The following is a 27,143-nucleotide window of genomic DNA, read 5'->3' as shown; positions in this document are numbered from 1 at the left end:
CGGCTGCACGCCTGGACGCAGCCCCCTACTCGCTTATCTCAGGCTGGTCCTAGAGGGTAGAGAGGGCTCAAACATGAGATTATCTTGTATCCAACTGGTCAACAACAGGCTGCTGCTGTCTGGAAGCTAATCAGTAATTATCCCCAAATACTCTGAGTATCATGTAAAGGAGTCAGAAAGGAGCTAGGAGGGAAGCTACTAAACTTCAAGTGCTCCCGTTTTGTTAAATGGAGAGTCACTGTGATTGATTGGTGGCTGCCCGGAGTTAAAGTTTCATTAAATCTGAGCAGAGATCTGATTGGACTCTCCTGTCCTTCCTTGGATCTAATGAGGTCATCTCTCAGCCGGGTGACGAGGCGAAACATGCAGAGCAAATCTGTTAATATTTTTTGATGTTTCATCAGCCGCCGTTTGCACATGGCAAGAGTTGTTTGTTTACACGTCGCTCCAATATGGATCAGAAGGGGCGAGCATGCACGGCTATCTGATAGTGTTAAATCAACCTCAAAAAGGGTGTGGACTTTTACAGTCTCACATTTCTGCAATGTGTCAGGCCCTGTAGTAGCTTCAGAAGGAATGCGACAAGTTCATCTTATTTTAAATAATCTTGGAATGCCTTGAAAAGGGAAAGTGAATATAACTTTTTATCTATTTTAGTTAAAAAAGTAGCTGTATTTATCTAATGTTGGGAAGTTGTTGCAACTTAAAAATGATAAGTGAAATTACTCCTCATCACAAGGAGGATGATGAGGTTAGGAAATCTACAAGTTCTGTTTTGTTAGCATGTTTTAAGAAAACACAAATATGATTGACTAGTTTGCAGAGCAACTAGCAGAATATATATTAATAATAATAATAACAATAGTAAAATTACATTTTATTTGTAGAGAGCTTTTCAAGAAACTTAGATACTTTACAGAAGTCAAAAAAAGATCATAAAATAGAATACATTAAAATACATAAAAAATAAACGATACATTGAAAGCAGTTTTAAACAGGTGGGTTTTGATGATATAGCACAGTACTCTAGGCCTGCTTGGTTTAATGAAGTTGCTAAAACTTATGATTGACTTAATTAAATTTGTCATTTTTGAGCTGCAACAACTACACAAAATTAAGTAAACATAACTAAAATTAAGTAAACTCGACAATTAGGTATAAAGTAAACATAAATTAAGACTCATAGAGATATTTACTTAGATTTTTCAAAGCAAACCCTTATTTTTTTTTAAGTAAAATCAACTTGTCAGATTTTACAGTGTGTGGTAGTATTGCAGTGACACTGTAATTTTGCCAGTGTATGTTTTTGCTCCAGTCTGTGCAGTCGTTTCTGTTGGACGTCTGGCCAGTCAGATCACATAAACATCCAAAGGTTCTTACAAAATCCTTCATTTTTCTTTGTTTGGGACAGCTTACACACAAAAAAAAGGAAAGCAGCTGAACATATGTGAACTAATTCCATTTGAGCTATTCCATGAAGCAAAGATAATAGATACAAGGGTTTATCCCAGGAAACAACATTCCCAGGAATACTCATTCAATCTATTGAACTAGTTGCATTTTTGATGTATACCATATGGGCTGATCCATACAAAATATACACATCACAATAGAAATATGAAAGTCCTTTTTCTGAAGTCCTTTACATCCTTCCACATGACTGCAATGCTGGGATACAAAAACTCAGAACAATGGTAACTTCCTTTGGCCCAACAAATTAGTCTTTTGTTGTCTCTAAGCTATTATTTTGTCATAAACCAAGAGCACTGACTGTAGTAGGTCTGCGCTGTTCTTAATTTTTTTTTTAAACCTGGATCAAAATCACTTTTCTTGTGCTGTGGTCAGATGCCCTCCCAAGTAAATAACCGTTCAAAAAATGAGCAAATTGGTTTGCCTTTTTTGAAAACATGGGGTAAAAGGCAATGAGGAGCTTGGCAAGAACTTTTCAGCAAATTGCAAGAAATGAAAAGACGAGATGCTGGTTAAAACATTTACTTAAATGAAAGTAGAGAACCACATTTTGTGCTCAGAGCGATTGTGTGTAATATTAAAGTGGGACCTAAGGGTAAATCCTGGAAACCTGGATTGACATTAGTTTTCTTGTGCTGCATTCAGACGCCTTTGCTATTGTACCCTGTGAAACTTGAGCCAATTGGTTTGATTTTTTTCTAAAACATTGGGAAAAATGCCAACTTAGCAATCATTAAAATGTGACAAGAAAATTACCTGAAAAAAAATAGTTTTAAAAAAAGAGGGGAGGATTAATAGAAAATTATCCAAAAAAGGGGAAAATGTACTGAAAACTATATTTACAATTATATTAGTAGAAAATAAAAACAAAATATATAAATTAAAAACTTTTACTGAATTTCGAGCACGTTTTAAAGTTGTTTGTTTTTTTTTTCTCTCATGTTTGCGTCATGTCTAATTATGTTGCTCGTTTCTATTTCATAGAAATCAAACCATTTTGCTCAGGTGTCAAAGGGTTAAACAGGTCCAAATTCTTAACCACTGACTAATCGATCGATGTTATCATCCCTAGATCAAAGAAGAGTTAGCTTAGGGGCAGGGTGGATCACTTCCTAGGCTTAAAATACGTGTTTACTTTTGTGAAACTTACACCTAAATAATCTAAGATGTCTAATACAACAGACCAGTCTGAAATATCTGAGTGAATTTGGCCTCAGCATGGTACATCTGGAGACCCTTTAAAGATGATGCTTGGCCAACTTCTCTGGCCTGCTGCACTTTTCATCCCTCAGCTGAACCATGAGGAAACTGAGAAAGTGTCAGTTTGGAAGCCAGTAAATAGGTCAGACCTCTGCAGGAAATGGATCAGTGTTGGATAACAGATATGAGCCCCTCAGGCTGCCTCACCAGAGCCCGCAGAGCCGTATGTTGGAGCTTCTTGCTTTTGCCACGAGCATGTTTTTCTTTTTCTTACCAGATCGCCATCTGCAGCAGCTGAGACGAGGCTCAGCAGCCTGAGACGTGCCCCATGCGGCGTCCTGCTGCATTGTGGCCTGTGTTTTTGGTCTAAACTCGGTGCTTGTGGCACCTTTTTTTTTTTCATCTCCATCATGAGTCCCGTGGCCTCAGTAAACCTCGCCATGCCACCCTGCAGCCGTCTCCAGGCAATCTGGGTCAGGCTCTGTCACTGCTGATTAAAAAGGGGATTTTTTTTGTCATCCATTGGGGGAGGAGCGTGGGGATAAGAGGTGGGAGGAGACAGATCATAAACACAGCAGCATCAGCAAGCCGTTGCCACAGAAACGGTTGGTTGTTAGGCTGTTTTTGTTTTTACTATTGGATTGAGATGCTCAGTCCTGCTGTGGAGGATGCAGCTGTCACTCCACGCTGCCAGATCTTCAAAGCACTTTCAAAATCACACCAACGGCTGCCGCACTTTCCATGCACGTAACTGCTCTGAAACACAGGCAGTGTAAGTGTGCGGCAAGACCTGACCTTGGACAAGGACTTTGCTTAGGAAATACAAATTCACGTTGCGCTCGTGGCTTTACCACAAATCCCAAGCCTCATTGATTGAGTGGTGTGTAAGTGGTTGCTCTCTGGGCTCCTAGGATTACTCCGAAGCATGTTCAGCACTTAATCCACATATCACTGATGGCGGAGAGAGAGGGATAACAGTGCCTAATTAAATGGACTCTGATCAATAGGTGGGCAGTAATTATAATTAAGCGTTTGATTCAGGCAACTTTTATTTCATCAGTCTAAACAGAAGTGACTCTATTTCTTTCAGGCTTCGCTACAATCCAGGTTCTTCTTTTTAGCAGTATTCGAGTTTATGTCAAACCTTAAATTGCGGTCAAACTGCTTACTTTTTTGTTATATAATATGAATGCTCAGTTTTTAAAAGATGGCTCTGTGGGACTCAATGATAATTTAGTGATATTATTCATCAAGTTTAAGGCCATGTTGAGACGAGAATGGAGCTACTAAAAATGGAAGTCTTTCCTTTGGGTTTTTCAGAAGATATGTCATTATGAGACAATCCGTGTGTATATGGATGCGCAAAAACAACCGAAAATGCTGTAGTATGCATGCCAGACCAGTAGTTGGCAGTGTAACTGTGTAATAACACACCATAGAAGAACACCACATGCATGTGCAAAGTGCGGCCGTGACGTCACCATTCTCACAGGATCTGCACATTGCCAGTTTACATGGCGACAGATTTTCAAAAAATTACAATCTAAAACTTGGTTTCAAAAGTTTGGGTTTTCGGGCCCTCAGAATAACAAAAAACATGCACAGGGTATCAGGCCTGAATCTAACTTTTATTTTACTTTTTGGAGTTTGTTTTTGTTTTTTTGTTTTTTTTCAAAAGGTAGACTTTTTGCAAGTACTTCAATAAAAATGTTTGAAGTTTCAATGATAGTAATAAAATGTCAAAACTAACCCTTCTGTTTTTCTCTTTTTAAGGGTCATTCTGACTGATAATAATGATAGTAATTCTGTAATGCTCTGACCGATATTTTCTGAGCACATTATAATACCGTTAAAATCTCATACCATTGCAACACCACGCCCCGCTTTAGTTTGTCGCATCAGTTTGATTATTTTCATGATTTTGCCTCCTTGACTTTTGTGACACATGTTGAAAAAAAAATGTTTTCAATCATTTCTTCCAGTCTCATGGCACTGCACTTCTCAGTCAACTTATTTACTCCTCAAAACACCTGCCACATGTGTTCTCCCCCCATTCAGTCTCCTCCTCCTGAGGATGCAGCGCAATTAGTGCTTCATTATAGTTGGCGGACATGGTGTTCTACAGTGGTCGGTACATATCGTGCGCCTGCTTCTCACATGTGTCCTGGTGAACGCGGGAGAAACAGGCGATTGGCATCTCTATCCTGATAATTAGGCCAAGCCACCTGCTGAAGAAGCTGTTACCAGCTGCTGTCAAAGAGTCCCAAACCTCCACTCATCTTCAATAGAGCAGCTGCGCCTCTCCATCAGAGAGTCGCACATGCTCTGGTCTTTTGCCCTTTCTCCTCCATGCTTTCATCCTACCACCCAACCGCCTAACAATAGGGACTGTGGGTAGCTCCGTCTGGGCTCCAAGCAAACATCTGAAGCAAGATTACAAACAGATGACTGTAGCAGGGCAAAATGACAAGGCTTTGCTCTGTTACTTTAGCTCCTGCCCACTGTCTATCCATCCCTCTCTCCCCTCTGTCTCTGTCTCTCTCTCCCTCCTCTGCTGACCCAGCGTACACAGCGCTGGCAGCCTGCTCCCAGCATCACATCACTGCCCTGTTTGAACACACGCCCAGTCTGTTTATGTAATCTTATGGAAGAGAAAGACCGTCATTATTGTAACAGCGGTCGAAGCTTGCAATTACTGTAACATTTCAAAGCCTCGCACAGCAAAGACCTGACAGCACTGATTCACATTAAAACAGTTTATTGTCTGGTTACTAACGATGAAGATTGTTTCATTAATTAGGAGTGTGGGTTGAAATCTGTACGACATGAAACAAAACCAAACAGACTTTTATTTAGAGTAAACTAATTCAGATGTCATTTAGGTTAATGAGGGCTTTTACTGCTTCCAGGAATAGTTGGTGTGATGACACAAGGTTAATTGGACTCAAAGATTAAGTTACTGCATGTCAGGTTAAAGTAGCCTAATGCTGCTAACCTACAAGGTTGAGGAAGAACCCGACTGCAGGGGGACTGAATACAAAGACCCTTAGGGCCTGCTTTAATATAAACACTCTTGTATTGCTCTGCAAACAAAATGGGCTTTTTAAAATCAGGCTATATAAAGGAGAGACTTGATGATCACTAAAATTATGAGAGGAAATAAAGTAGATATATCAATATCTGTATCTTTTATCAACCAAATTATACAACATATTAGTAAATCGGATATCAGCAAAATATCCCAAACTGTGCATCCTTAGAAATAACGCTTAATAGTGAGAACATTGACAAAGATATAAAATTCAGCTCTATTTAAATCAGTAAGTTAACTGACAAAACAATTGTCTTTTGCAAGACACATTTATTATGCTGACACTGTCAGCATTAGCCTGTGAAATTTTATATTACATAAATTAGCCTAGCTGCTAGCCGAGTTTTTCTAACAGTGTCAACAGTGAACAGGTCCATCGTTGGATGAATGTGCATCAGACAGTCCACGTTGCATACATCTGATGTATAAATTATGGTGTCAGTTGTGTTTATAGTTTATAAAAAAAAAACCATATAAAAACAAAACATTATTGGGACATTTTGAAATTTCTATTTTTTTCTGGGCGTGATTGACATTTCCTCAACTCTTGTGTTTGTTTCACCTTTTTACGCTGAGACAGATTACACATTTATTACCTTATTAGTACATGGAGTGTAGTAACATCAGAAGTGTTGAACTCTTACTGGAGGATACCTGATGAAGAAGTTTGAATTCAGTCGGGGCAGGCAGCGCCACGTATTTTTATGAACCTGTCTGATATCTACTTACAAGTGTTGATTTAGAAGATATGCAATAGACGCTTTTTGAACTATCATTCCCATTTCATAATTTCCCTCACGTATGTTTGTTGACTTTCCTCTGCTTTTATTATCAAGATCCAAGTGTTACCCTTCAATATTTATCTGTAAGGAGACACACACAGGATGTGAATACACACACACACAGTTTGTTCTTTTCCCAAAGATTAATATGATGGCTTCACTCTGCTTTATATAATATCAGAGGGCCGGATGTTGATTTTTTTTTTTTTTTTTAGATTAAAAAGAAAGAGCATTTATTTCCATGACAGGGCTTCACTGTTCCAGCTCCACTATGTTTCTTACTTGATAAAAACCTTTTCTTTTTTTTTTGTTCCCCATCCAGCTGCAGTGTGTTTTACTTAAGTGATTTTTCTCTGTATTGTCATCCAAAGAGTCATGGGATGTGGCAGCTCGGTTGTCGCAGCCGTTGAATTATAAAAGAGGACAGAGATGTGTCGGGCACAGCAGCTCGTCAGTCAGGACTTACTATTTTCTACCTCTAATATAAAACAGTTCATGTAAACATAATAAAAAACATTGCTAAATACAAACAAATATTTGCATAAATTCTAAATCAACAAAATATGAGTCTAAGCCAAGGTAATGCCTTTAAATTGGAGAAAAGCAGCAACTCCTCACATTTGTAGCTGGAAACTGAAAATGTTTGCTAAAAAATTAAAAAACATTGAAACAAACAATGAGTTAATAATCACATTAATAATTTTCACTTGACTAATTAATGACTCCATCGTGCATCATGTATTCTAATGTACTACTAAAACTACATATATTGAACTTGTTTTTTTAATCTGTTTTTCTCTTATTGTGTATTGGATTATTATTATTTTTTTTTAATCCATAAGAATTGAGAATAAATTGTGCATTTTTAATAATATAGCATATCCACACCTGTTGAAATACATTGATTTTTAGCATTTGTCTTTTTTTAGCTTGACAGTATTGTGATCTGTTTGAAAAGTTTGATAGTGAATGAAATATTTGTCACTCATGAGCAGGGTCATGACAGGGGTAAATCTGCATTAAATGTTACTTCAAGTGGCATTTCCCAAATAATATTTATGGTCACAACAAGCTTTGCATGTCTGACATTATGAAATGAAAGACTGGCGTCTGCGTAAAATATTGCTGTGTTTTGTGTTAAATTAAATGGAAGCTGATGCAATGAAACAGCACAGTGCATGAGGCTCAGTGAAAGTACCTGTAAATAAATCATTTGGTTATCAGTAGTCTAAACTCATATTAGGAGTCTAAATACAAGAAGTCTTCAGCGAGGCCCAGCGTTAAACTCCCATTTCAGGCCGTGACCTCTCGGAGGCTTAGATTGAGCCTGAGCTCAGCTTAACGTGACAGGGCGTTGAGGGGACACTGAGAAGTGGGTGTGTCGGCCAGCCGCAGCCCGGTCAACGCTCTGCAGTAAACCCTGCTGCTTCATCCTCAGGGTCAAAATGCTAATAGTTCTAAACGTGGCCTTCAAGCTGCACTTTTTATGCGGCATCCATTCTGCATCGGTGAAACCGCTTCAACACTCATCTGCTCGGTTGAAAGTTAGAAGCTGACAAGACGAGAAGATTTTGATGTGAGATCGCAGGCAGAAGTGTGCCAGTTTCATATTTTAGATGATTTGACGTAAGCGGAAGTCAAAGCAGGATGATCCTGATGTAATGGCATTTCAGTGAGAGTTGAGAGCCTACTTTAAGCTTTGGCTTGTTATTTAGGTCATGGCTGTGTGGAGCCAACAGGGTTACTATAGGCTACAGCTGATCAACAAACCATCTCAGTATTTTGTTTTGGGATTTTTTCTAAATAAATAAAAAATTAATTCATCAATCAACAGAGAAATTGAAGATCACACCTCGAGACAAATGTTCAGTGTTTCCAGCCTCAGAAATGTGAAGATTTGCTTTAAATATGAAAGTAAACAGATTATTTGGGGTTTTTAACTGCTGAAAGACTAAATATGCAATTTTAATACATTGCCTTTTGCTGTGGTTAATTATAACAAGCAGTCTTGTTATAATTTACAATTTTCACTTTTTTCTTATGTAATATAATAGAAGACAAATAAACCACTAAAAAACCCTTTGGACAAAAATGTAATGCATGAAAAATGCATTTCAGCGCTGAAAACTGGGCTGTTTTTCATAGGACAAGCTTTATTAAGCTCTTATTATTATTATTATTGTTATTGTTATTGTTATTGTTATTGTTATTTTTATTATTATTATTTTATTTATAATTGAATTAAATGTGCAGTGGCACAAACATTTACTCTATAAGATTCTTGAGATATTTTTCCTCAGTAAGACTTCCTTCTCTCAGAGTGAACAATGTTTCATCTTGACGACTGATGTTGACATTGATACTAAAAGCCACTAAGGTCTTTAATGCTGGTAGTACTTACTTGTGGATCACTGAAGATTTGGTAGCCATAGATATCCCCTGTAACCTCATCAAAATAGACTTCACCTCAGAGGCAACTTTTGCAGACCTTATCTGTTTATTATTAATCCTGCAGGGATAAGGGGGGCTGACTTTATATAACAGCAATCTGCAGAAACTGATGTCATACTGCCATTGTGCCTGAAGTTTGGATTTTGTGTCACATCAAACATGCACAGAAGTTCAAGTCAATCGTATTTAATCTCACTAAGGGGATTGATTGATTTAGATTAGCTCATTTCCTCTCAGTGAGCTGGCACTTGCTGCTCACAGGTCGACATCATCAGGGAATCGCTGTGCTGTGAGTCTGCAGGATTAGGGTGTTAGTAAAGATGTGAAAGAGGAAGTGGTGCTTCAGTTAGATATTGTTTGAGAAATGGAAGATAAGAGTTTCATCAGTTCCCCTCAGAGTGCCTGAAGACAAATGACTTCGAGAGTCAGATCAGATGTGACTGCGAGAAAAGTAAAATAAAAAAGAAATAGACAAACCAGTTCCTTGGGATTTATCTTGACTGAAATAAATTTGATTAACATTTACAGAATTGATACATTGATCACTATGTGGTCATAGCTGATTATAACATCATGCAGGTGCAAAGAGTTTTTTTCAGCAGATAAAGTGGGCAATCATTTGAAAATCACTAATAATAATAAATAATAACTTAATTTATATAGCACCTTTTAAAACAGAGTTTACAAAATGCCAAACAGTCCTAGTGAGCACAAGCAAGACGAAACTCAGTTAGAGTTAGGATCAAATTAAAACAAGTGGACAAATAGTGCAAGATGCAGGATGCATGATGTCAATATAAAATAATACAAACAAATAGACCAGTAAGCAATAAAACCATAAATAAAAGGAAACAAAATAGCTAAAACATGAATAAAATAAAATTTAATAAAATAAATAAAAATAAACAACTGATGTCATAGCTTCTAATTAACTAATGAACTGATGTCTAAATGCAGTTTTTCATGGCAGCAGGTTGTGAATCATGTGAAATGGGATGCATGCTGTTTAAAAGGTCATTGTTTAACAGGTTATAAGTAAAAAGTGTCAACCTATTAAAGTAAACCAAAAAACCACCTCAGAAAAATGTCAGAGTTAAACCGTACACAGCTGCACATCGCATGCAGTTTTGAGAGGTGAGGAATTAATATGGGTCATGTATGTTGCTCTAGTTTTGTCAGGTGATGTGTTTGTGTGAAAACATGTATGACCTGACTACTTTTTGTTGTAAACACATCTTGTATGTGTGTAGAAAGTCATTTTTGCCTTGAATAAAGGCTTCCTGCAGTCAATCCATGCAGCTTTTATGTGTAACATCAATGGTGATAACTTAACTGTGGCCTCCACCTTAACAATAGAGTCCACAACCACCAATCACTCTGATTGCATGTGGAAACTGTAAATCTTGGCGGGTTGGACATGCAGAACTTCATGGTTATTTACTGCCCAGCTCAATATTCTGGCTCCAGTGGCAAAGAAAGAACGAGGCTCATGCCTTTGTGAGCAATCATGAGGGGTTCAAAATTGCAATTTGTGGGGCATATGTTGCCAAGATGGACATTGCCTTTTTCCCCATGTTTTTAAAAGAAATCAAACCAATTCGCTCATGTCAAATAGCATGTGAAAGGGTGCCTGAACACAGCACAAGAAAACTGATCACGATACAGGTTTCAAAGGGTTAATCCCCACTGGACAAACGACCAGAAAATACAGAGCTATCCAAAGTCAGATATGTTTGTATATGTCAGAGATGCGGATAATACCCACAAGAATACATTGTATCTTTGACAGATCCTATCTTGACATATCTCCATAAACGGACCCTGAAAAGTCCAGAATCAGGATACTCATCTGTGAAATATATATAAAATATCCTACAATGTAATCTGCTAAGGATCTATGTGTCGGATCTTTTCATATATTAACCAGCATCTTTGACGTATGCTGTTTCAGATATCAGATATAAATGTACCTGAATACCCGACGGATATGATTCCATATATTTAATGCATCTTTGATATCCTTAAATATGCATATATCCTGAATTCAAATCTGCTAAAGATCTTTGTCGCATTTTTCATATATTAACTGCATCTTCGACGTATCCTCTTTAAGATATCAGATATAAATGGACCTGATACCCGACAGATGTAATTTCATATGTATAATGAATCTCTGATATCCGGAAATACATGTAATATTCTGCAATTCAATCTGTTAATGAGCTTTATATATCAAATGCATCTTTGACGTATCCTGTTTAATATATCAGACATACGAAATATGGAGCTATCCAAGGACAGATATGTTTGTATTTGTCAGGGATGTGGACAATATCTAGAAGAATACGCACTGCATCTTTGATGGATCATATCTTGATATACACAAACATTAAAAAATAAATAAGGCATTTACTTTTTGTAGACCTTGCTGGGTGGCGATAGCTCAGTCTGCAGGGACTTGAGGTGAAAACTGGAGGATGGTGCCCTTAAGCAAGTCACTGAAGCTCTAACAGCTTGGAGCTCTGAGTATGTGTTAGCTCCATCAGTCTAACATCTCTCTGCAACTAATGCATGTCTATAGGTCCTGCGTGTGCGTGTGTGTATAATTAAAAATAACAGAGTGTTACATTAAATGTCAACAATTATTGTATCATATAGATCTTAACTAACAGATCCAAGCCGACAGACAATGGTAGTCATGACACAACGACCGTGACAGATCATCAAACCAACCAACCAAACACAACATTGAAGCTCAATATGCCAAAACCACTCAGAACGCAGATAGAACTATAATTCTAAGGTGGCAGAATGTACATGGCACTTAAATCTCACAGCAGATAGAAAGGAGATATAGAGAGATAGTCAGGGCATGGCGGCCATATATAGATAAAAAGGGATAAGGAATAAAGATAGACAGAGAGATAGAGAGGTAAAACCAGAGATAAGGGATAGAGATGAGAGATGGATAGTCGTGGCATGGCAGTCACAATCAATAATCAAACAGATCAGTCGGCACGGCGGCCAACCAAAAACACAACTCAGACTTAAAGAAAATAAAAATGGCCCTTACTATTCGTAGATCTAGTTTGGCTGCAAGTCTGGTGTGGGAACCAGAGGGTGTTGAGTTGGAGTCCAGAAGTCCAGCGTGGACCACATGTTAAAGAGTGTGGACTGGTAGAAAGACAAAGACTACGAGATATAGAGGGATAGTCATGGCACAGCGGCCAAAAACATAACACAGACATAAGGCCCATTCACACAGGAATATTATTACCTAGGGACCTCATGGTATGTCGAAATTACCTCCCAGATCTGTTTTTCATGGAGCGCATTCGCACGAGCTAAGCGATGGCTGTCTTTTACCCAAATGTACTGACAATATAATACTAAATTTGTAACACAGTAGATGTATAATCATAAATTCATGATTGATAATGAGGCTTATTTTTTTCTCTCAAAATGAGACAACTGATAAAGAAGTACATTTATTGATATAACAAACTAAATGTGTTTAAAACGATATACAATTAAAAAAGAACTTGTATATAAACTTGTGTATGTATCCCCTCACCACGTCAGCTGCTCCTGAATAATATATTTTCTCCTTGTTTTTAATTGGCTGGTTGTTCCCCTTTAAGGCAGAATGTATGCAGAGCTGTTGTTGTACTGGATAGCATTAGATTGTAGGTGTAGCTAATTAAGTGACCATGCAGCTTTCATCCTCACTTACACTGAAGGTCAAATTTCAGTACTTACAGCCACTAGATTGCCAATAATGGATTTCATCTGCAGACTGGAAGAAAAAACATTGGTCCAAAAATGTTGGTCTGTTTTAAAAAAAAAGGAAAATTTCTGTGTCATTCAAATATATATTTTATATATATAGTGTGATTGACGTGCACTTAAAATAGCTTGTTGTCATCACATGTTAATAAAAGCCTATGTTATGTTAACAACCAGAAGATACATGTTTTCTCTGTGGGCAGGCTGATGAGACTTTAATCCTTTTTTCTCTGTAAAATAACAATGAATTTTTTGTCTAATTAAAGTTCTCATGTTTTCAATAATTGTAATATCACTCATGATTTACCGTTTTATATGTAATCTGTTATGATGATTTGAACTATGTTATTAGTTTTTTTATTTTAATGGAGAAATTCTTTAACCATAAACAAAAAAAATTAGATTCACACCCCTGTTTCAATCTTTACTAGATGGATTCTCAACACTTTACTCTCCTGCTTTCACAAATTTAAAAAAAGCAACAGATTTTTAGACTATTACAGAATTTTATCTGGGGAAACCCTATGATGTGATATGGGTGTGATTTTTTTTTTTTTGTTTTTTTTGTTTGCTTGCTTCCATTGGTGTCCATTATTTATTTATTTATTTTTTATGTTATTGTTAGGATTTTATTGATTTATGTATTGATATTATTGATATAATGATTATTCATTTATTCCTCACCCTTCATGCCCGCCAAAATACCCTCCATTATCTAATGTTATTGAATGAGTTAGCCAGCAATGTAATTTGCTAAAGCTTCTTTAACGTAAATTTATAATATCTTTCCATATTATATTTCCATTTACAGAGAAACATTTTTCACCACAGTATAACATTATAGCTTCAAATACATAAGTTATACATCTAAAAGAAAAGATAACACAGAAAATGTTGGAAGATTTCTGAAATACTCACCAAATGAGGATTTCTTTGGAATGATAACGGTTAAAGGTCCACATAGCTAATCAGAAAGTGCCCGCCAAGCTAAGGGTCCAGAAAGTTCCCGAAATATAACAGTCGGAGCGTTCAAAATCTGGCGGTCAATAGGATGCGCATGACCTCTCTGACTGACATGCACAGTAGGCGGGGTCAGTCTGAGTTACTGGGCAGTTCATATTTTTCCCATAAACACACACACACACATCTGGACATAAAGGTATAACACTGGAATTTTTGGGCTAAATTAGGATCAAAGTATTGTGATTTATTGTATTACCTGTAATGTATTGTATTCCCTTCTGTGAGATATTTCTATAAGCCCAGTTGAGTTTCTAACTTTTTTTAGTGGTGCGAATAAATAAATAAAATTGAAAAAAATGTATGGTCTAAACATGTGGTCCAAACAAGTCAGACCAGTTTTTTAAAGTCTTTTGGGGGGCTAAATTAAGCAGACCAGATTTAGCCCAAAAACTAAAAAAATATCTAAATGACATCTGGTGCTCGATGTGTAGTCCTGTGCAAATATGACTTTAGAGAAAATAAAAATAACACTTACTCTTTGTAGATCTCACTGGACAGCAGTAGCTTAGTTTTCGTGACATGGAATTTGTCATCTTATAGATGTAGATGAAAACAACTTTTTTTAAATTGAAGATGAGCACAAATGTATAAACAACACATCATTTAACTGAAAAACCAGACAATTAAATTTTAAGTTTTGTAAATGCAACAACATAAATTGTTTGGTTGTAGGTCATACCAAACTGTGAGTCCTGAACTAAACAGTTTAGTGTTTATGCTCAAATATTAACATGTTTTGCTTTTGTAGCAAACCAGCATAATTACTATGCAGCATTACATCTCACTAACTAGTTGATAACATAGTCCAGCTAAGACCACATTACAGAGTGTGGACTGGTAGCTGGAGCGGTGCCAGTTCACCTCCTTGACACTGCTTAGGTGCCCTCCAGCAAAGCACCAAGGCTCTAACTGCTTGGAGCTCTGACTATGTGTCAGCTCCATCACTCTGATATCTCTCTACAACTAATGCATAAAGGTCTATAGGTGTGTGCATGCATGCGTGTGTGTGTGTGTGTGTGTGTGTGTGTGTGCGTGCGTCACACACATCCTTAAACAGTATTGGACCATGAAAAATCCAGAATCATGACATCTCTCTGTGCAAAATTCATGAAATATATTTACAGTATGACTGGTATCTTATAGGACATATGTACGGACAATATCCAGAAGCATATGCAACAGATAAGATATTTTCCAGATACCTATGGATATGTGAAAGATAAAATTGTATACCACTGGATCTTTCAGACTAGCTGTGAGTTCCTTTGTCTTTGTAAGATTTCTGGGGTAAGGGACACATAACCTTGTGTTTCTAACAGAATATACTATAGATAAATATTACAACATTAGCAAGTTTAATGTTAAACATGTAATCCCTAACATGCTTGTGTAAAGATCTCGACCATAGATGATTTGGTTTTTGGGCCAGTTGAGACAGTAATGCAGATCCGTGAATATGTTGCTCAGATTTCTTTGTATCTGCAGTTGCATGAAAACCTGTTGATGGTTTTTTTTCAAGATCTGTGATCTTTGTGATATACAAATCTGGTATCTTAACAGATATGTTACAGATATCATATAAGGTAACGTAAGGTAAGGTAGATTTATTGGTCATTTTTAAAACAAAGTTTAAAAAACGAAAATTTATTGGTCCTTGATCCTGCTTCATCTTTGAGTTGAAAGTTCAGCTGATTAGAATCAGCAGCTATTATGTAGATTCCATCTGGTTGCTTGGTGATGTTGCTGCTGATGGCATCGTTCAATTCCTGCAGTGCATTTTTGTAACTTGCATCAGAGTCCTTATGGCACCCAAAAGTAGCGAAACCGTCCCCTCATTCACTCACTCACTATTCACTATGTAGTGTGTATTAAATAGTGCACTATGTAAGGAATAACCAAATGAGATTTCAGACACTACGTTGGAATTTTGTTTCTCCCGGAAAAACACGACCACATTGCATTGTGGTAGACGGGAGTTGAACGTAGTGTACATCATATGTACACTCAAATTTGCTGTGTATTGTGGACATTTTATAGTGCACTATATAGTGGATGAAATTAACAGCAGAAAATTCGGACACCACTACAAAATGGCAAACACACTATGTAGTGCACTATATCCGTGATAGGGGGATGGTTTCGGCCACAGCTAATGTCTGCCCATCCAATGCAACAGCTTGATCTGGGAAGTTAGGGGTCAATCATGACAAAGATGTGTGCAGAGCAGTCCCAGATCCCCTGCTGTGGAGTGAGCCAAAATCACATCTCATCCGCTTCACTCTAGTGCATCAGACATAAGACAGAAGAAGGCTTGGTAGAGGAACAGCTCTCTGTCCAGGTCGTGTTAGACTCGCCCCAACACCGGCTATTCTCCCCTCTTCGTCTGTTGCCTTTGGTTTAGTTTCTCCCCTCTGGTCTGACTCACCCTTCGGCACCGTCCACCAGTGGAGATCTTATCGAGGTCCGCTGCACTCAGTCCAAGCCCCAAACAACTTCTCCCAATGCTGACAAGTGCCACTCTATCATAGAAAAAGTCGTGTCTCAGCAGAGGGGGCCATTGTAATGAGAAAACAGAAAAATATAGGGAAAAAGTAGCAAGGATTTGCGGAGCTACCAGCTGCTGCATCTACATGCGCTGCCGCTGCCATAGCGGACAATCATAAACATCATAATTATGGATCTGCTACAGATCAGATCTTCCAGGATACTCTCCCAACATGTTATGGATATGTGACAGATTCCAAAACTTTTATACTGTTGGATATTTCCAGATACAGGTCCTTTTTGTCCAGTGCCCAGTCCAGAAAACACGAACACTTATTGTGCAAATCTGGAAACAGCTGTATGTTTCTGTGCACTTGATGAGAGGAGAGGAAACGTGTTGCCAGGAAGAAGCAGCCATGTGGTTGTTAGGTGTGGTGTGTGTTGAGGTGTGCCTCAGTCTTTTGTGTAACTGTCAGTGTGAGTGATGCCACTGTAATTCATGCAGGAAATAGCCTGTGCTCGTTCTGACATCTCTGGCTTGTTTGAGTGTTTCTCTAGAGTCTCCTCCATCTTGAAAATGTCCTCACGCCCCAGCACAGAGGATGTTATGGCCTGATCTACAGCAGAGGAAGAAGACAGAGTTTTTGTTTGAGAACTCTTTAAATCGTACGGTCTTAAAAGTTTATAGTCACTTTAAATGAAACCTTGGGTTTTTGTGTCTGCTTTATGCACTTCTTCCGTCCCGACACTCTGCTCTCAGCTGACCCTCCAACATAAAAGTGATGTTTAGGCCCCACAGAGCTGAGGAACTTCTCTTCAGTCCACATTTAGCTCACTCTCAGTTTCAGTCTGGCCTCTCGTGAAAGTGGCACAAGCTGTTGTTTAGCCTGTAACATCACACTGTCCCTCTGCTCTTATATAGCTCAGGGGATTACTGAGCCAACTTGGGCCGGATTAATAGAGGAGGAGCAGGAATCCCCTTTGTACAGTGAGAGCATGACATAAATGGAGGACTGTGCAGGCGCAATGCATCTGACATTTTGACTACCACGAGCTTTGCTGTTTAACCTCACGCTATGTTGCTTTATAATCTTAACCCTCTGACTCAGATGGGCTAAAGAAACTAAACTTTGGGACGAATAGTTTTTAAATGCCAGTCATCTTTGTGGGGGACCTTGTATCTGTGTGGAATGGCATAGAATCGCCTGGCGCCACATTAATGTCAGGAGTGATTTAATGAAAAGTGCAGCTCAGCCTGTTATAGTTATCGTCTCCTCCATCCTGACTCAAAGAGACACTACACCCCAGTCCAAAAAACATATTTTTCCCCTTTTACCTGCAGTGTTATTTACCAATCAATATTGTTTTGGTGTGAGCTGCCAAGTGTTGGTGATACCCACCGTAGAGATGTCTGCCTTCTCGCCTGTATAATGAAACTCGATGTCACTCGGCTTGTTGTGCTCAACGTGCCAAAAAAATGGATGTGAAAAACTCAACAGTAATGTCTCTTTCCAGAAATCATGACCGTTTATCAAGATCACCCACAGACCTTGTTGTAAGCAGTTTCATGTAGGAACTATTTTTCTTTCCACTAAAGCACACCAGTCAACTGTCTCACTGCACAGAAGGTAGCGTGCATCTACTCAGGGGCGAGAGGCTCATGACAGCACAAGATGTAAACATTCATGGTGTCCTCTATGGCTGAGTTTTAAAGTGGTGCTAGGTGAGCTAGCAGAAGATGCATGCTTTGATTATGTTGTGTAGGGCTGGGGATTGAAACCTGGTTCTAATAAGGACCCAGTTCTGTTTTTGTTTTTTGTTAATTAACAAAAAACTTTTAATTAACAAATAACCTAAACATTACTAAATCTAAATAGATAAATAGTACTACAGGTAAGAGGACCTTTTTTTATTTTATTTTTTTTTTGGGGGGGGGGGTGTACTGTCGCTTTAATTTTTGCATAGAGTTTTTTGCTGAGGCATTTGGAAAGTCTATAAGATGGAAGTGCTTTTGTGTGGTCATGTATTGATGTAGAAATGCTCTCCAAGTGTGAAGATAGAAAGCATGACGTCAAGGACCTTCCATTTTTGCTTAAACCACAAGTGCACTTACATGTGAAATATTCTCATCTACAGTTTGAACAAAATATAAAAAAAAACATCCCTCTGTGTTCTTTGACGGGAATACGTGGGTGTGCATTTGTATAGTTAACAGATATATTAAGTCAGCTTTCCAAATGTAGTTGGTAGGATATGGGATGCATCTGTGGCTTAATTAATATCTGGAAAAGGATGAGCCTCATGGACAGCAGCTCTTCCAGCCTTTTCTGTTGGTCTCTAAACAAATTAGAGGGAGACAAAAACACTCAAGTCGAGTTTTGTTATTGAATTACATCTGACATGCTCCTCTGAGAGTATAATTCACAGGATACTAAAAGGCGATCTACAACATGAACAAATTAGTTTGTTTTGTACTTATCTCGTAACAGGACCGCTAGCAGGGAAAAAGGATTTCGAGGCAGTTTAGGAAAGTGTGTTCCAAAGATTACCCATGGCTGCGGTGTATTGTCCTTCATGGAGATTTAATGTCTTTAACTTTGGGTTGTTTTTTTTTTTCTCTCTTCAGCTTAATCCTGTTGTGACAAACATGGAATGTGTCTCTTTACAGCATGTACAGGCACAGTGGTCTTTTTATCTTTGACCTGAGAGCAAAGTTGGCTGATTTGAAATAAGAAAAGGAGAAAGAATAACTGCAGCACAGAGGTAGACAGGCAATAAATGTTAGTCTGTGTGTGCCCAGGTAAATCCTTCATTTACAGATTAGCTGGTATTTATGATTCCTCTGCTCTGCTCTGTTCTGTTCTGTATGCAAATAATTTCTCTGAAGGAATCATTTGCAAGCAGGCAAAACTTTATTTGTACAGAACCTTTCATTGCAGGTGAAAGCACAATGTGCTGCACAGTGTATGAGCTATCATGGACCTTGCAGCTATAAACACTATTTGGATGGTTCAAAGACTATTTAGAAGGAGATATGCACACATTCAACTATCTCAGATGCAACTGTGTATCGTTTTAATCTTGAGAAAAGAAGATCCCATCACAATTTATTGGTTATACTTACTTACTCAGCCCTGCGATGGTCTGGCGAACTGTCCAGGGTGTACCCCGCCTTCCGCCCAATGACAGCTGGGATTGGCTCCAGCCCCCCCACGACCCTTACGAGGACAAGCGGTTACAGAAAATGACTGACTGACTGACTTACTTACTCTGGACTTTCGTCAAGAGTAATTTACATATTTTTTACAACATTGATCTTAAAGATCGTTTCATGAATAATACATGCGGAGAGATAAGATTATAATTTAAATAATTTAGATCAGCAACCAACCAGAAATAATTAATTACATCAAAACAGTTTTAAAAAGTCAGAATTAAATTAAATCAAATAACAATACCAAGTCGACCAAAAAAAAAAAAAAAGATGAGACACATGAGCTAAAACCAATAAAAGAGGTAGAAATAAAATAAAATATAAACATTAAAAGAGCATTAAAAGGCACAACTAAAACACTTTCAGTTTAGTTTTGAAGGCCAAAAGCACTGGATTACACCCAAAATGATAGAGTAGGATGTTCCAACAGCTAAAGGTAGTTTCACTATTTTTTAATAAATATTTGCAGAAGATAAAGGAAAGAGCTCCTGTATACACTGTCTTACTTATTGCTGGATATTTTTTTAAATTTAACTGAGCTAAAGTTTTGGTTCTTCAGACTTTTATCAGACTAATAAGCAGCATCACTGCAATTTGATGCATGAACACACAAAAGTGCAACAGTCAGACAATAACATTAGAATAAAAACACGAAACATATACAACATATAAATCTATACAGTGTTATTAAATCCATAAACATTTCCCAAAATGTTGAGCTATCGTTTAAGTCAAACTGGAGAACAGAACAGACAGTTTAATATTTAACATGTTTCAATATAACAGCTTGCAAAGAGGTGAAAAGAAAGTTTCCGTGTGGAACACCTCACAGTCAGTGCATTGGGCTCCAGTTGGTGGAGGAAAAATGAGGCGGACTTTGCTCAAGCACTATGGGACTTAATACTTTGCTTATGTTTTGACTACAAGATCCAGTTCATGTTCATGCCAGCTTAATCCCATTGTAGGAGACTCAACATGCTGCATGCTTTCCCTCTACTGGCTTTGACCTTAAGGGGAAAAAAATACTATCAGAAATATTTTTAGTTAATCTTTCATGTGAAGATTATCACCAACTTCAAAATTGCCTTGTTTCCTGTGCTTAGGCAGCAGATTGATAAGAAGGCATGGGCCCTCGTAGATTAGTGATCTCTTCCAACATGCGAGGCTCGGGCTGTGCCACAATGTTATCATCAAGGAGACAGCGTCTCTTAAAGCAAGCAGGGGTAGGCGCGGATCTCGATGGAAACATTTATCTTCTCAGCAGTATCGGACTCGTGGGTTAGCGCAGCCGTCATCTCCTGCAAGGTGATTTAACTAACAAAATTTCCTCTTTGAGGTTTCCTGTGGTGAAAGCAATTGTGATGTAGTTGCTATGAAAAGACAACACTCAGTTTCTAAGGAAACACTCCAAACAGAGAGTGCACACAGGCATCATTTGCAGCACCACAGGCAAATTCGCTAGTCAGTCACGTAGCCACTGCAGCCCTCCTTCATGAAAGTGCCGTTAAACTGCACAGTTTCATTGGTGTCTGTTAAACGCTCCCTGATGTGCCTCAGCAGCTCTTTCCTGTGTGTTTGTGGGTGTGAATCCCGCTCTCTGTCTGTACATCCAGGTGATTAAATGCTGTTTTGTTTAGTTTTTTCAGCTTCTTGGTTTAAAACTGAAGTAGGAAGAAACTGCCTGCCCTTGCACCTCATGCACACACATCTGTGTCTTTTCATTTCCGTGTTGGTCCGACTGTCAACCGCAAAGATGTTTCAGTTGTATGAAAAAAAAACTGTTCTGAACATAAAAGCCCCTTTTCTTTTGTTTCACTCCTCGCTTTGCCTAAATGAGCCTGTTTACACAATGTTAAAGGTACGGAGCCACACCTAAGCAATCTGTGAGCCATTTCCTTTATGTGAAGAATAAACTATGATGTGAATGAGGCCACAATTATGTGAATGTGTTGACTCCCTTCCTATGTGGGTGGTCAAGGCAGGGAAGCAGACCATGCATCCAACTCCCAGCACTAGCAGAGACGTACAGAGCTTAGTCACAGTTTCCACGCTTGTTCATTAAGTGGCTGCTCCTGGCATTTGGACAGCATCTTACTGGATGCTCTGTGCTGATAGCAGTTCAGGCCAACCTGCAGCCAGTAAAAAAGGGGATGTTTTTAATGCTGCAGGGCCAAAGGAGGAGGAAGTGGGGCAGCAGACATGATTGAATTTTAATTTGATGGTCATTTGTAGCAAGCGTTGCCTTTTCTTTGTGAGTCTCAAGCTTAAAATGAGATGTGGTTTGTCGCTGTTTGCCAGATAAAAGTGCACAGTCCAACAGTGCAGTCTAATAATACCACAGATCACAGGACATACAGTCAGGGAGAAATTTGTCTCCCAAATTGAGCTTTGAGTCTTCATTATTTGCCTGCAGTCCTGAGTCACAGCAACAGGCTCTCACCCCACTGACAGCGCTCTAATGAGGATTTTGGATCAAGCCTCACATTTTATCTCCAGCTGCCCACCAGAGCAGATCGGGACAAAACAACTGGTTTCTGTTGTCAGGTGTCATCCTCACAATGTGTGTTTGTTCTGTGTGAGGGTGAGAGGCCCGAGCTGTGTCATCATAGCGAGTACAGTCACTGTGTGTGTGTTGTTGCTGCACTCGCCTTGTGGTTTTTAAGCGGCTGATTTGATCTTTCATGACAGCTAAAATGTTTCTCTGTTCGCTGTCTTTTTTAACACTGCACCTCCTGAAAAGGCAACGCAAGAGTGGAGCTGATGAAACGCAAAGGACATGCGAAAATTTGCAGCATTTCTGTGTATTTTATCATTTTAGACTGAATGTTTTATTTGGTTTTTGATTACTCATTTTGACTTTTTAAAATGGCGATTGTTTTTTTTTTTTTCATTTTTCATTTTATGACCTAAAGTATGTATTTCACCACAGTGTTTTCTACTTTTTCCTCAGCAGCAGTTTGTTGGATTTAAGTCATGAGATGTCACACTCTCGATCAGTTTGTGGTCAGATGGATCAGAGCTGTTCGGATCCGATTGATGGATTATTAGTTTGTAAGAGACGGCATGGCCTTGCATCAGATTATATCTCCCGCAGCTGGTTTCATCTTAAGTAGTTTGGGAAAATGATCAACAACACCATATGAATGAGAGGTGAAGTTTCACTTTCACTACACTTGGCTAATTGCTGCTCTGTCTGTGCCCAGAATACACTCTGCAGCAAGAGACACAGAGAAATCCACCTCCAAAAGAAAAACACTTAATGTAGCAATAAATGCAAAAAATGTGGCAGTGTGTCATAAACAAATGAATGTGTGGGAAACACTGAATGATCCTTGATGTGGATACATTTCTAAAGTTGTTTTATTGCTTTGCACAATAAAGTGGAGATTTTTGTACTTGTTTTTTAAGTCATTCATGAATTCACTGGCATTGTTGCAAACCACACTGGCCTTTTATTATGTTTTTATAATAAAAGTTAAACTTTATTGTATGTGTCCCTTTGTCTAACTAATACAGACAATAAATAATAAATACAGTAGAACAGAAATGATAAACACAATTTATTGGGGTGCTGAGGTAGCTCCCTTGGTAGAGCGACTACCATTAAGAATTCATCCGTATAGCAGCAGTGCGGGTTTGAATCTGTCCTGTGGTCTTTCCTACATGTGATTCCCTCTCTCTCTGATGACTTTCCTGTCTCTCTGTCACTGTTAATAAAACAGAAATGCCAAAAGTTCATCAACAATATACTGAATGTGCAAAAGTTGATGGAACCTTTTGAAATCTCCCAGTATGGGGGCATTTATTGCACTAAATATAAAGGATCAGTCATACATTTGCCAGAGGAGTTTATAGCATCACTCAGAAGATATTAACAGTATAACTTCATGCATCTCATGATTTTGGTTGGTGACCTACACTACAATATACTGTTCTAATAAAACTATCCTACTTGTTTTGGGGCTTGTTATCATATGTATGAAAGCAACAGGTGGATGAAATCAAGCCAAGCAAACCCCTAAAGTTAATATGTGTTTCTCTGCAGGAATCCTCTTCTCCACGCTGGTGTTCGGGCCTGCCTGTGGCTTCATCCTGGGCTCCCTCTGCACGAAGTTCTACGTGGATGCTATCTTCATTGACACTGGCGAGTTTTATACTCCCCCAATGTTTGTGTCATTTTACCGTGCTCCTCTGTGTACGTGCTTTATTGACCTCTGCCGTGCCTCTCCACAGATAAGCTGGGTATCACTCCAGATGACCCGCGGTGGATCGGGGCCTGGTGGGCAGGCTTTCTCCTGTGCGGTGCCTTACTCTTTTGCTCCGCTCTCTTCATGTTTGGCTTCCCCCAGTCACTGCCGACCAGAGAGAGAGAGGAGGGGGCAGACAGCGAGCAGGTTATGCTTCCTCCCTCTCTGAGTGCAGACTATGATACTCCAAAGCCCAGCAATGGAGTTGTGCGCAACCACGAGCCTGCCAACAGCCCCACCTGCTGTCAGCAACTCAGGGGTGAGTGTGCAGTATGCAGTGCAGTGCTGCAGTGTTGTCATGCAAGGAAAATACACATTCTGTTGAAATATATGACATATATTAATGAATTTATTTTCTAGATTTATTAAATGGGAATAAAATTAAATGTAAAATTATGATTTGGGTCTACAACTTAGACCTGCTCAGTGATAAAAGAAGTATTTAGCTCCTTTGAATATGTAAGAGTATTGGTACTACAATGAAAAATGCTAAAACAGTACAGTAAAGTCCTTTGCTAACAATGTTACTTAAGTAAAAATACTATCAGCTAAGTGTATTTAGAGCATCAAAAGCAATGTTACTCATTATGCTGGTTGCCTGGAGAACTTTGCAATACTGCATTTAATTCACTGACTATCCACCAAGTTATTGCTATATTATAATAATATTACCATAAATATATATAGTATTATTAATCCTCAGGGACTTTTGGCATATTTTACATATTTTTCATTCTTCATTTCTTGATCATTTTGGCTGTGTTCATGCATATGGCATACATTTTTGCAAGACTGCGTATTTTTGTTTAATCTTGGAATTTCCAGCTCAGCTCCTAAAGTAAGTCTAAAATATACTGTGAACAAAATTGTTACATTCAGACTGTTAAGTGCAAAAAATGCACCATTTAAACCCATTCAAACTTCTTGATTCTACATACATTGTAAACATGCATTGTAATTTCTGGATGTCATTCTGGGCTTTTGCCTTGGAATTTGTCATTTTTACCTGATGATGTCATGTTTTACCAAATTTGGCATATGAAGAACATACATGCTTTTTCCACTAGATGCACTGTCACAATCAATGTTGCTATAAGTCATTGACATAACCCCAGCTGTGACCATCAAATGAAAATCTACTTTGCATGTAGTGTATTGAAAGTAACTTTTTGTTTTTATCTAAAAACATAGTGGCATCATGACAAAAACCTGGCATTCAAAGGATTAAAATTCTGAAAATTAACGAGTATTTGATATTTATGATTAGGACTGATGTTGGTTAAACATTAATTCTATAATATTAGTGTATAACATTTTTTAAAACTTGATTCTGAAAAGCCCATTTTGTGCACACAGTATGTGTAATGTTAAAGTGGGCCCTAAGGGTTAATTTATTAATTGCTTATTTTTGCAAGGACAGTGCACACTTAAAAGTAATTGCACCATTTAGCTGGTAGCTAATTTGCATCTTTATCCCTCAGATTTTTTATTCTATTTTATTGCTAAACAAATGTAATCAAATGAGATCAGAGCAGAAGCCAAAACAGACAACAAGGGAGTCCTGTCTGTCCTGCTTACCAGCATGCCGGGATATTAATGATCATCCGTCTTTATTTATTTACGACTAGTGATCCCCAAGGTGACCAAGCACCTCCTGTCGAACCCAGTGTTCACCTGCATCATCCTGGCGGCCTGCATGGAGATTGCGGTGGTGGCTGGCTTTGCAGCCTTTTTGGGGAAATACCTCGAGCAGCAGTTCAACCTCACCACCACCTCAGCAAACCAGCTGTTAGGTCTGTGTTCACAGCAAACACACAGCAGTGTACACACTATATACAGTATTACACCAGTGTAATGATAAAGGTTTCAATCAATTTATTTTGAAGGTATGACAGCCATTCCATGTGCGTGTCTGGGGATCTTCATGGGCGGTCTGCTGGTGAAGAAGCTCAACCTGTCGGCGCTGGGAGCCATCCGCATGGCCATGCTGGTCAACCTCATCTCCACGGCCTGCTACGTGTCCTTCCTGTTCCTGGGCTGCGACACCGGCCCCGTCGCAGGAGTGACAGTGAAATACGCCAATGAGTAAGAGAGATGATGAATACATGGCAGCTATTTGTGTCTAATGTGAAAAATGAAAAATTTCCCAAACTACTACAAATGTGCTAAAATCTGAGAAATGTCCTAAAGTCCTAAAAAACATGCTAAAATCCTAGATACATGTATTGAATGCTGCAGCTGTCCCCTGACCTCCTGTCATTTTGCAAAAGTTAACCCCAAACAAAGCAAGTTGAATATTTCTGATCTGGTGACGATAACCACTCAAAGAGAGAATTATTTGGGGCTGTTTGGTGTTGCGGGGCAAGCACAGAATTTATGGTACTCTGCCCCCCTGTGCCCATGCCTAGAACCGCCCCCAATGGCAGTCAGTATTTATGTATTCAACTTGAACGAAATTAGACCAAATTAACGATTAGCTTAATATTTAATGTGGAGAGGAGAAGTCAGTTGTGTGTGTGTGTGTGTGTGTGTGTGTGTGTGTGTGTGTGTGTGTGCGTGCATCCGTGCATGCGTGTGTGTGTGTTACATCAGTTTAAAATGTGTATGGGTGTTTTAAAGGTGTATAAAAACTCTCTAAGGCAGCATAACCAAAACAAAGCAGGGCAGGAAGAAGCCGCAGCAGAGTGGAGGTTCAGCCACAGAGGGAGTTATAGCATGCTTATTACCCAAACAGTCTCAGGTGTTCCTAGTCGCTCTAACGATGCCCTGCCTGCAAAGAGAGCACACAGATAGGTGTGAGATAACAGCACAACAGCACAGAAATTACACCCGGGGGGTCGTCACAAATAGCACTACAGGTAAGAGGAAAACTATGTATTTAAGATTTTAGGGATGAACTGTCCTTTATTATGGAGAAGTATGATTCTGATGGAATGTGACTTCATGACACTTCAGGCTGCTCTCATGACGTGTTGCATTGCAGTCACATTAAATTGTGCTGCCTTCACATGCTCCTTGGAAATAACGTATTTACTATATTTATCCATTACAAGCACAGGAACGGCCCTCCAAAGTCATAATTACAAGTGGGAAATTGGGAAATTTCAGTGATACGCAAGTTGCTGAGTGGTGATGTTTGTGTGACGTTTCAGGGCAGCAGAAATGGAGGAAAGCATGGAAACAGTGTCAACAAGTGATAGTAAAAAATTATATGTTCGGTTATTTTGTTCCGAGTTGCTATCATTTACTTTTAGTAGTTGCACATTTTAGCATCTACATCTATTAGCTGTAGCAAGCAAGCAAACATGGAACTATAAAGCAGCCAGGCCAGTTTCCTAACACTGATAACGTTATTTTATAACACAAGTTGCTGACTTGACGTCATAAATGCATAA

At 38.7% G+C, this 27,143-nt stretch overlaps 1 protein-coding gene across 1 annotated transcript in view; it reads left to right on the top strand.

Moving 5' to 3' along the window:
* slco3a1a (solute carrier organic anion transporter family member 3A1a) overlaps positions 1-27,143 on the top strand; it is a 49,935-nt gene that overhangs the window by 15,679 nt on the left and 7,113 nt on the right. Inside the window, exons 3-6 of the mRNA XM_042496342.1 lie at positions 23,547-23,645; positions 23,735-24,007; positions 25,377-25,541; positions 25,635-25,833. Of these exons, the coding sequence (XP_042352276.1) occupies positions 23,547-23,645; positions 23,735-24,007; positions 25,377-25,541; positions 25,635-25,833 (736 nt within the window). The remainder of the gene's footprint in view (positions 1-23,546; positions 23,646-23,734; positions 24,008-25,376; positions 25,542-25,634; positions 25,834-27,143) is intronic.

Source organism: Plectropomus leopardus, chromosome 11, assembly GCF_008729295.1.
Source record: "Plectropomus leopardus isolate mb chromosome 11, YSFRI_Pleo_2.0, whole genome shotgun sequence".
Lineage (NCBI taxonomy): Eukaryota > Metazoa > Chordata > Actinopteri > Perciformes > Serranidae > Plectropomus > Plectropomus leopardus.
The sequence above is the reverse complement of the archived record's forward strand: the minus strand, read 5'-3'. Positions and strand labels throughout refer to the sequence as shown.